This window comes from Alnus glutinosa, chromosome 11 (genome assembly GCF_958979055.1).
Source record: "Alnus glutinosa chromosome 11, dhAlnGlut1.1, whole genome shotgun sequence".
In the NCBI taxonomy this organism is placed as follows: domain Eukaryota; kingdom Viridiplantae; phylum Streptophyta; class Magnoliopsida; order Fagales; family Betulaceae; genus Alnus; species Alnus glutinosa.
The window spans coordinates 18,184,694-18,196,388 of NC_084896.1; the positions used below are offsets into that span (position 1 = coordinate 18,184,694).

General features: G+C 40.1%; 1 protein-coding gene across 1 annotated transcript; it reads left to right on the forward strand.

Annotated features, from left to right (window-relative positions):
* Nucleotides 1-2,078: 2,078 nt before the first annotated feature.
* LOC133881757 (14-3-3-like protein 16R) lies at nt 2,079-3,590 on the forward strand. The gene is made up of 4 exons (XM_062320784.1): nt 2,079-2,638; nt 2,717-2,839; nt 3,032-3,148; nt 3,256-3,590. The coding sequence occupies exons 1-4, from the start codon at nt 2,144-2,146 to the stop codon at nt 3,304-3,306; spliced, it is 786 nt and encodes a 261-aa protein (XP_062176768.1). The 5' UTR covers nt 2,079-2,143; the 3' UTR covers nt 3,307-3,590.
* The last annotated feature ends 8,105 nt before the right edge of the window (nt 3,591-11,695 follow it).

An 11,695-nucleotide genomic window follows, 5' to 3' on the forward strand; every position in this document is an offset into this window, starting at 1 on the left:
GTTTGTTGTCAATTCTCAGCTTATAAATAGACATTTATAACATGTATAACTCTAGACTCAATTTTTTTAAGCACAATATCTCTCTAAAATCACGATCAATATTCTCTAACTCAAGCATCGGAGGGGGATCGTCGGCACCCTCGACGCAGTTATTTGTTATTTTGCAGGTCATGAAAAACAAGACTAATCATCAGGTGAATCATTAGGCAACACGTCACCATGCTGGAAACTGCATCAACAGTTTGGCGCCGTCTGTGGAAACGACAAATCGTTTCTTGAGAAAAATAAATCCAAAATGGTGACTTGCAATCAAATCACGCCCTCCATCAGCGGAAGCAGATTTGCGCAGATCTGAGCTTATTTACAATAAATATGAACTCCAACACAACAGTTGATCTATGATCATCAAACGTTCGACGATGCTCAATCAGTGTTCACTCACGTCAGATCCGAGTCTTCCCTCACAAACTCTCTCTTCGATCGGCCTTCCATACGCAGAGGTCTCATTGTAGTGGTTCTTCTATGAGCGCTGGGCCCGCCTTTCTGACTTGGAGATGGAAATTGTCAAGCGTGGAAGTATCCAAATCTCCAAAGGAGAACACGTGGCAGCCTTATAGCTCAGGAACATTACCTGCATTAGTTCAGGAGGAGATGCAAGTTATGAAGTAGTGGGGTCTCTAGTGTCCCACGACTCCCACGTTATCTTCTTACGATGTATAGTACGATATATTCAATGGTGAATTTATAAAAAATATATGCAAACAAATGATACCAAACATATCTCAAATCCAATATAACCTTATTAAATAAATATTATACATATCGGACTTCGCTGATGAGCTCATTAGGCTTTGCTTAATAATGGCTTTTTTTTCTTTTCTTTTTTTTCTTTATATATATATATATAAAAGAAAAAATATTATTGAAACTCTTTTTTAACCTGAAACGTTTCGCTTTTCGAACCTCTTCCACGGGGAAGAAAACGTAAAAACTTATATATATATATATATATATATATATATATATGAGTAATGATTCACTACCACCTAAATATACAATTTTTCACCACTTTAATTTATTTTTAAAAAATAAAAAAATTCAAAAAGTAGTGGGGGACCACCTTGCCACATAGGCAAGGTGGTGAAAAGTTGTATATTTAGGTGGTAGTGAATCATTACTCTATATATATGTGGCAAGGTGGTGAAAAGTTGTATATTTAGGTGGTAGTGAATCATTACTCTCTCTCTCTCTCTCTCTCTCTCTCTCTCTCTCTATATATATATATATATATATATATATATATATATATATATATATATATATATATATATATATATATATATATATATATATATATATATATATATATGAGATAATTGTATTATTGGTCCCTGTGGTATGCCATAATTATTTTTCACTCTCTATGGTTTAAAAAGTTTATAGGAGGTTCTTGTGGTTAATAATAATTATAAATCGATCTCAGAAGTCAAATTTTATTAAAATTTTTAACAGATTCTGTCAAATGTCACGTTAGCATCACTTGTCGCCAATAAGATGGTGACACGTGTCCATTTTAATAAAAATATATAAATTTATTAAAAAATATATAAATAATTTTTTTTTAAAAAAAAAATGAAAAAAAAAGAAGAAAGAAAGAAAAAGAAAAAAGGGAAGGCAAGGGGTGGCGAGCCTTTTTTCTTATTCTTCTTTTTTTTCTTTTTAAATAAGTATATTTGTTTATTTTTTAATAAATTTATATGTTTTTATTGAGGTGGACACGTGATGCTGACATGGCATTTGACAGAATCTATTAAATTTTTTAATGGAATTTGACTCCAAAGATCAATTTGTAATTATTATTAACCACAATGACCTCTCATGAACTTTTTAAACTATAGAAAGTGAAAAATAATTATGTCATACTACAAATAGTACAATTATCCATATATATATATATATATATATATCCATTTGGAGGCAACTTTTCATGGCTTCATCTCAAGCTGTCACAATATTAGAAGACATTCAGAACCGTTAGACCACAACAATCACTGTCCACACTCCACACTCGTATACATCCAAAACCCAAATCCAACTGATTTTGCACTTTCGCACTTCGCGGAGTCCGCAGAGCTCCTCCCGAATGTTCCCCAATCGGCCCCAGATGGCGATCCCCTCACACCGCGAGATAAACGTGTACATGGCGAAGATGGCCGAGCAGGCGGAGCGCTACGATGATATGGCGGACTTCCTGGAGAAACTCGTACTGGATAACAACAAAGTGAGGGAGCTGAGCGTGGAGGAGCGCAACCTGCTGTACGTGGCCTACAAGAACAAAGTCGGCGCCCGCCGCTCGTCCTGGCGGACATTGCAGAAGGAGCTCGGCCGCGACAACGCCGACCAAGTCGCACTCGTCCGCGAGTACCGTGCCAAGATCGAGTCCGAGCTCTCCTCCATATGCGGCGGCGTTCTCCGCCTACTCGACTCCCATCTCCTCCCCTCCGCCTACTCCGCCGAGTCCAAGGTCTTCTATCTCAAGATGAAGGGCGATTATTTCCGGTACTTGGCCGAGTTCAAATCCGGCACCGACAGCAAAGAAGACGCCGAGAACACCCTCTCCGCCTACAAATCTGCTCAGGTTCGATCCAGTACTCTCTCTTTTTTCTGCGATATGATTGAACTTCTTCTGTGCTTGTGTTAATGGTTTTGTTTGCAGGAAATTGCTATTTCTGAGCTGGCTCCAACTCATCCTATCCGGCTAGGACTGGCTCTGAACTTCTCTGTCTTTTACTACGAAATTCTAAACTCTCCTGATCGGGCTTGTAGCCTTGCCAAACAGGTAAAGGAAATCCTACTTTGAAAGTTTAGGCTATCTTAATACATATTCTTTGATTTCTTTTCGAGTAATACTATTTAGTCTTCTTCTTTCTTCTTCTTCTTCTTCTTCTTTTTTTATTTTTATTTATTTATTTATTATTATTATTATTTTTTTTATGTCATCCTGTTTTATGATCTTTTATGCTATAATTAGGCTTTTGACGAAGCCATTACTGACCTGGACACGCTGGGAGAGGATTCATACAAGGATAGCACTTTGATAATGCAGCTTCTTCGTGATAATCTCACTTTGTGGACTTCGGATATGCAGGTTTGATCCCGATCGACCCACGATTTCTGTTTTGATCTGCCTTGCATACATTCTTTCTGTAGTAAATTGTTTACTGATAATATGGTGGAATGAATGTATGTATATAGGATGAAGGAACGGATGAGACCAAAGAAGCACCGAGTGAGCAGCAGCAGTGAAGATGAAGTACTTCGCTTCTCCACTGTTTGTTTCTGATTGGAGAAGTTGTTTGCTTGCTCCCACTATCCATTCCATTATGAGGTTTTAGGAGTTGATGCCCTGATTTATGAATCTTTAGAGGCAATACTAGATTTGTTTAGTTTCCTTTTTTGTTGTGGAGTGTATATATTTTTGTGTGTGTTATTTTCAGAATTTGAATCTCTAGTTTTAATTGCTTGCTTGCTTGCAAAATAACCATATTTCTCCTGGTCGATCACCTAGAAGCGAAATGGTTTTATCTCCACTATATTTGTTGTCTTGAGTTTCTGTGGTTGGTTGACAAAATCTTGTTTTATTTTTAATAATACAATATTGGTTGGTAAAATAAGTAGCAAATTGTAGGTGAATGGTTGTCTGGTCTTTGTGGAAGAAATTGTGCTTCTTTGGTAGATGCCTGTTAGCAAGGCAGTATAGATTATCTGTTTTGAGCTTGTACCTTAAGGTAGACCGTAGACTGTTCTAAAGGGCACCCAAAAAAGAGGGAGTAAGGCTATGGCTGTATTTAAGTCGAGCTGAGTTTGGGGCTGTTGGATTTGGATTGAATGCATAAAATATGTGCTCGAGCGGAATTTTAAGGGGTTGTTCGAATTCGGCTTATTAAGAGCCTCCAATCGAGCTCGAGCTCGATTGGAGTTTTATAATAAATTTTTAATTAAAAAATATATATTAAAATTCAGTACAATTTTTGTTAACCAAGATCCTACAGATACGAAGGTTGCAGCTCACCATGCTGCACCCTTCCCTCCAAGGCAACCAACAGCTCACAGTATGCCTTACAGAGATCCCTCCAGTCAAGCATTTGTCAAGGATATCACAGATCATGGAAAACCTTCCATACCTACAGATATGTCAACAATCAAAGACTCATTAAGATCATCGCAAGTCATGCAATCAAACCATATCAAGCAAGACCTCACTATGGGCAAGCAACCACACAAGGAAAGTATATACAGCAATCAATTATGCAGCAAAGGCAATTCGTATATTGCAGACACGCAGTCAATCCTCTAGATTAGGAAAGTTGCTATTCATTGTCATTTTCCATGTAAACTCAGTGTGTATATATAGACATGTAAACTACAGAGAAATATAATTCAAAACTTTCATTCTCTTCTGCAATATTCTTTCATGGTATCAGAGCTTTAAACCAAGCTAACACTTGTCTCGATCCTCTAGCATCCTGTTATCACAATATTTTTTTCTCCACACCCTCCATGGCCTCTTCCACCAACACTGATTCCCTCGACTTTGCCACTCCCCCAACATCAACCCCTGTCTCCCCACCAAACTCTGCACCACCCACTTTCACATTTCCAAATGTTACCACTTTTGTCTATATCAAACTGGATGGGCCCAACTACCACATGTGGCTCAGCCAGTTTCTCCCGGTCCTACGCCTCCATGATCTCATGGGCATTGTCGACGGTTCCGAGTCATGCCCCTCTCAGTTTCTCCTTGATGATCAAGGGAATGTGACGCTCACTGTCAACCCTGCCTTCTCCACTTGGACAAAGAAGGATCAAAGTATTTTGAGTTGGATTAATGCCACTCTCACCGAGAAGGTTCTTTCCATGGTCTATGGCCTTAATACCTCTCGTCAGGTCTGGGCATACCTTGCTACCAAATTTGCCTCGCAATCTCGATCTCGGATTGCCCATCTCAAGCGTCAACTTCAGCACCTTCACCAAGGCTCCAAGTCGTGCTCCGACTACCTTCAAGCTACCAAGCTCCTAGCCGACCAACTTGCCATTGTAGGCAAACCGGTTGATGAAGACGATTTGATCTCATATGTGATCAGTGGCCTCAATGCGTCCTATGGACCATTTATCACCTCAATCTCAGTTGCTACACGCAACCATTCCATGTCATTTGAGGACTTTCAGGCTGAATTGCTCTCTCACGAGCTTTTTTTGGAGAATCACAACTCCTCCATTCCTCCCGGTAACACTTCTTTTGCTATGTTCTCTAACAAAAAGCACTCCTCTCCTACTTTCCACAGGAAATCACGTGGATCCTTCTCCAATACACAAAGGAGGGATACTCGTCCCCCACACCAGCAGCCCCGGCAGTTTGCTCCACCACGACCTGCTTCTGCAGGAACATCCCAATCCAGCTCTTCTGCTCCAAGGCCTGCCTGCCAGATTTGTGGCAAACAAAGCCACCAAGCTTTGGACTGCTACCACTGCATGGACTATGCCTTTCAGGGCCGTCATCCACCATCTCAGTTGGCTGCCATGGTTGCCTAGAACAACACCCTTGTTGAAGATGACTGGTATGCTGACAGTGGGGTCAATGCCCACATCACTGCTGATTTGGACAAACTCTCTATTCAGCAGCCCTTCCATGGCCAAGACACGGTAGCAGTGGGTAATGGATCTGGTCTCCAGATTCAGAACACAGGTTCCACCTTTCTTCGTACCCCTCACTCCAAATTCCTTCTCACCCGTGTTCTTCACTGTCCTAATGTTGCTGCCAATTTACTCTCAATTAATCGTTTTTGTCTTGATAATGACTGCTTCTTTATACTAACTGGCACTCATTTTCTTATCAAGGCAAACCTGACGGGCCAAACCATCCTTGAAGGCCCCAGCATCAATGGCCTCTATCCAATAAATCTGCAACGCTGTTCTCTTAATAAAGCTCGTTCCTGCGTCGCCTTGCTTGGTGTGTCTGCTTCCTTTGATACATGGCATGCTCGGTTGGGCCATGCAGCGTCTGGTGTAGTTTCTCGTGTCCTTCGTACCACTCATCTACCAGTGTCATCTCGTCCGAATAAAACTTCCGTTTGTGAATTCTGTCAGTATGGAAAATCCAAGCAGCTGCCATTTGCTCACTCTTCTCGGGTTACAACATCCCCTTTGGAGTTAGTACATTCAGATGTCTGGACGTCCCCATCCGTGTCTCTTGGTGGCTGTCGCTACTATGTTGTTTTTATTGATGATTTTAGTCGCTTTTGTTGGGTTTACCCCTTAGCTCAAAAATCAGATGTCTTTCTTTCCTTTGTCAAATTTAAAGCTCTTGTTGAGAATCAGCTTTGTACTCGAATAAAACAATTTCAATCTGATAATGGAGGCGAGTTTGTTTCTAAAACTTTTTCTGATTTCTTTGCACTGCATGGAATATTACATCGACGATCTTGTCCTCATACAGCCCAACAAAATGGCTTAGCTGAACGTAAACACCGTCACCTCATGGAAATGGGATTATCACTCCTTGCTCAATCTCATCTCCCTAATTTGTTTTGGGTTGATGCCGTTTTACACTCTGCCTATATCATCAACAGGCTGCCCACACCCTTGCTGTCCAATGAATCCCCTTTCTCCAAACTCTTTCAGCGCTCACCCGACTACTCTCTGTTTCGTGTCTTCGGTTGTGCTGCATATCCATTACTTCGTCCATACCTTCCCCACAAACTTGCATTTAAAAGCAAGCAATGTGTGTTCATTGGTTTCAGCCCCCACCATAAGGGCTATCGATGCCTTGATCCAGTTACTCATCGTGTTTACCTTTCCCGGAATGTGTTTTTTGATGAACAGTTGTTTCCAGCCCAACATCGATCTCTTCTTCCTCCTCCTCCCCGGGTTCCAGCACCTGAGACACCACCCGTTGTCATCCAGCTGCCTGACACTGTCATCCCACATTCTGCCCCTCCTCCTCCTGCAACATCTCCCCCTTCTCCACAGGCTTTTCCAACACAATCTGTGTCCTCTCCTACTCGGAGTCCTGCCTCTTCTCCAGTTTCTTCTCCTTCCCCTGCTCGTCCTGATTCTGGAGCCCTTAACACATTATCTACTGCTTCTGTTTCTTCTTTGCAGGTGGTTCCAGCAACTACATCACCCCAGGCTGCCCCATCCCTCCCAGCCTCCCATCAGATGGTCACCCGCTCAAAGACAGGCTCCCTTCGGCCCAAGAGCTACACTGATTTCCAGCTCTTTTACTCCACTCGTCACCCCCTACGGGCCTTGCACAGCACCATTGTGTCAGAACCAACTTGCTTCTCCGATGCTTCCAAGTCCTCAGAATGGCGTGATGCCATGAATCAGGAGTTCGATGCTCTCCTGTCTCAAAATACATGGTCTCTTTGCCCTCTCCCAGTTGGACGTCATGCCGTTCGGAATAAGTGGGTGTACAAGCTCAAGCAAAAGCCGGATGGTTCCATCGAGCGCTATAAAGCGCGTCTTGTAGCCAAGGGCTTTGATCAGCGTTGTGGACTTGATTACACAGAGACCTTCAGCCCTGTGATCAAGCCAGCCACTGTCCGGGTTGTCCTTGCCATTGCCGTCCACTTCAACTGGTCCGTTCGACAATTGGACATCTCCAACGCATTCCTTCATGGCCAGTTGCAAGAAGATGTCTATATGACTCAACCTCAACGATTTGTCCATCCAAAGTTTCCTAACCACGTGTGCAAGCTCCACAAAGCCATTTATGGCCTTAAGCAAGCACCCCGTGCTTGGTTCAACCGTCTTTCAGATTCACTTTTAGAATTTGGGTTTACTCAGTCCCTGGTTGATACCTCATTGTTCCTGTTTCATCAAGGAGCTGTTCATTTGTTTCCCCTCATATATGTTGACGATATTTTGATTACAGGAACCCATAGCAGTGTCATTGTCACTCTTCTTGCAAAGCTGCGGACAGATTTTGCGCTGAAAGATCTCGGTGAGCTGAGCTACTTCCTTGGTATCCAGGTGCAACGTTCAGCCACATCCCTTCACCTACGGCAGTCTAAATACATTCTAGACTTACTGCATAAAGCCAGGATGGTTGGTGCTAAATCCTCTCGCTCTCCCTGCGTCACAGGATCCAAATTATCCTCCTTAGATGGCACTCCACTTGAGGATATCACTGAATACCGGCAGCTTGTTGGAGGCCTGCAATATTGCACTCTCACCCGCCCTGAAATCGCCTATTCAGTCAATCAGCTCTGTCAACATCTCCACTCGCCTACATCCACTCATTGGACAGCCCTCAAACGTGTTCTCCGATATTTGAAAGGATCGGTCGACCATGGCCTCTTCTACACTTCAGGTCCTCTTACTTTACAAGCCTACTGTGACTTCGATTGGGCCGGTGATCCTGATGATCGCCGGTCCACCACTGGCTTTAGCGTTTTCCTTGGCCCTTGTCTCATTTCCTGGTGTGCTAAGAAGCAGCCCGTTGTGGCTCGCTCAAGCACGGAAGCCGAATACCGGGCTATGGCTATGGCTACTACTGAACTATATTGGCTTCGCATGTTACTTAAAGACCTTCATCTTCCCCACTCCATGCCTCCTATTATTCGGTGTGACAATCTTGGTGCCATGGCTCTTGCCTCTAACCCTATCTATCATGCTCGGACTAAGCATATAGAGGTTGATTACCATTTCATTAGAGAAAAGGTCTTGAACAAAGACATCAGCCTTGGATTTATCTCCACCTGCGATCAACCAGCTGATATCTTTACTAAGGGGCTGACTTCCTCTCGCTTTCCATGTAAACTCAGTGTGTATATATAGACATGTAAACTACAGAGAAATATAATTCAAAACTTTCATTCTCTTCTACAATATTCTTTCAATTTTAACTTTGATCTATATTTCATATTCTAAATGGAACGTTTGTGGTATTACATATATTATGTTTACTATCTTAATGTCTATACACTTATAAATTGTAATTATAGAATCTTATATTTATAAAACTTATATATATATACACACGAGCGAGCTAACAATTCGAGCCGAACGAGTCGAGTCAAACTTATACAAGCCGAACTCACGAGTTTTGTTCAAGTCGAGTTTATATGAGTATGTCTCATTTAATATATGAACAGATTATTGTGTTCACGTACAACTCATTTATTTGTTGAACCGAGACCAAATCGAATTTAAGTGAGCTGAGTTGATCTGAGTTTATGAGATAATAGTCATAAAATTAAAATAATAAGATTTTTATTTTTAAAAAAAAGAAGTAAGGGACGTGTCTTAAAAAGGAGAGGGGATTTTTGGGGTATTGATACTTTAGTTAGTTAGTTAGTTAGTAAGATTAGTTAGGTTTTAGTTAAGGATAAATAATCGGTTAGTTTAAAGGTTAAATTAGTTAGTTTAGTTAGTAGCGAATGGTTGGTTAGTTAGGTTAGAGTAGTTGGTTAAGTTAGGAGGATTTTAGTTTTGTTAGTTAGTGGAGGATGAGCGGGTGATGGGGGGGGTGGCAAATATAATTACTCCCAGCAACTCACAGATAGAGAAGAAGAGAGGACCGTCGAAGAAGATTATAAGGATAATATTACTTGTTCATCATTTTTCTCTTCTTTCTTGGTTTAATTTATAGTAGTAATTTTTTGTTGCTGGGAGTAATTATAGTCGAGAGATTATTATCTGATTCTTCGGATTTATAGTAGAGAGATTGTGTTTTATAAGTTGCATCTATTATCTTTGGGGAAATGATACTTGGGGGGACGTTTTACCTCCCCCAGCCGACTTTTTTTAATAAAAAAATAATTTTTTTAATCAAAAACAACTTCTGATGTGACTTCAAAAATTGCTTTTAATTTAAAAAATTCTATTTAAATGAAAAGGGCCGAGCAGGAGCCGGCTGACTTGCCCATGCCTATCATTACTCTTATCTTTGTACGTAATATGTATTAGAGAAATTTATTTCTTTGTAAGAAGTAGATTTCCCCTATTTGCTATAAAATAAAGTAAAAAATATGGGAGCTAATACTTGGCTGTATTTTATAATTTCCATGTTAACACATCTTGTTTTTCCATTTTTTTTCTCAAAATAACTAATTGGCCTATTATTTTGTTGGTACCTTTCTTGTAATTTGTTTAATTTCCACGATCACTTTATAGTTTTTTTTTTTTTTTTTTTTTTTTTTTTTTTTTTTTTTTTTTAAAGTCCTGACTTAGTGAGTAGTCACGTGTGAAACATACAAGTATGAACCCATTCTTTATGAGAATATCAAATTTCATGCATCAAGTTTTTTTTTTTTTGATAAGTCATGCATCAAGGTAACTCTCATCCATATGGCTTATTTGTATCTTTAACCATCTTACAGTGAAGTTTGCGTGTCTCGTAGGACGTCTGTTACAACCCTAGTGCTCTAAGCATTGTACATAGCCAGCCATCCGTTAGTTAATCGATGGGTCGATTACTTCAGGTGACACTCAACCAGTTACCCAACTTCGTAGGTGATTACATTGGTTACAATAACATTCAGATCCAATTTTCAAATTATCAACTCATCAAACGGTCCATAAGATCAAGTCTATATAAGTTGGTATGCATTTGCCACAGTTTTTTTTATAGCAGTTTCATTTCCCGGTGATCATGTCATATTATTATTTCCATGTTCCATGCATTTAAAATAGCAATGGGAGAGACACACGATCATTCCTTTCATAAATCATTCCACTTTTCTCAAAAATTCAAGGCTCACAACATTGAATCATAAAGCATTTCATAGTAGTGCAAATATGCACATTTCATATCAAAATAGATATGCTAAAAAATCATTGTTTTAGGGTTTTATGTGAGTTTACTCAAATTGATTGTAAAAGTCCTGTACAAAACCTTCCTCAAAAGCCTCAATCTCTTCATTTGCAAGATATCATATCATCAATTGGGTCCATAAATCGTAAACCCTAGTATAACACTTAAAATTTCTAGATTTTCTGCATTTCTACTAAGTACTAGAAGAACGAACCTCAAACAGTGTTCGAACAGTCAACATTGTTAGAATGATTTTGATCATCGTATGAAAGGTACCGTTCTAGCAGCTCGCATAATGGTAGAACAATACATTGTTCATCGTCTCAAACCTCTAATTTTTTTTTTTTTTTTTTTTAACAGGGTCTCCAATGGCTCTAATTAAAACCTTCATAGACGCTTTCTTTTCGTCCTTTTAACATTTTTAATGGCTTAAAAACGAGACATTTTTATAATATAGCCCAAAACTTGCCAACTTTCTTTTCCTTTGATTTTTCTTTCACCAACCACACTACAAGATAGCCAAGATCTACTCATTACAGAGCTTAAACGTCAATCTTAGTCTCATTCGTCCAAGACATGACACCATCTACCGAAAGCTAGGGTACGTTTTTCCTTATAAAAACCCCTTAATTTTCTCACCGCACCACAACTTGTCACACACACACACACATAATAAAACCTACCATAAATGGTGATTAAAGCATGCTTTATAAACGAAATAGACCAAGGAAAAATGGTGTGGGTTTAACTCCTTGAAGATTGGAAGCTCAACCTCCAAAATCCTCTCCATCTTCCTCCTCCTCTTCCTCCTTGTGGGAGAGGCGGCCAACTCGAACGCACTAGTTCTTGTTTATCAATGTACATAGGCATAGCTCA

Coding starts and splice junctions, on each gene's coding strand:
- LOC133881757 (XM_062320784.1), top strand. CDS start 2,144: ATGTTCCCCAATCGGCCCCAGATGGCGATCCCCTCACACCGCGAGATA. Junction 2,840..3,031: donor CTTGTAGCCTTGCCAAACAG/GTAAAGGAAATC, acceptor TGCTATAATTAG/GCTTTTGACGAAGCCATTAC. Junction 3,149..3,255: donor TGTGGACTTCGGATATGCAG/GTTTGATCCCGA, acceptor GTATGTATATAG/GATGAAGGAACGGATGAGAC.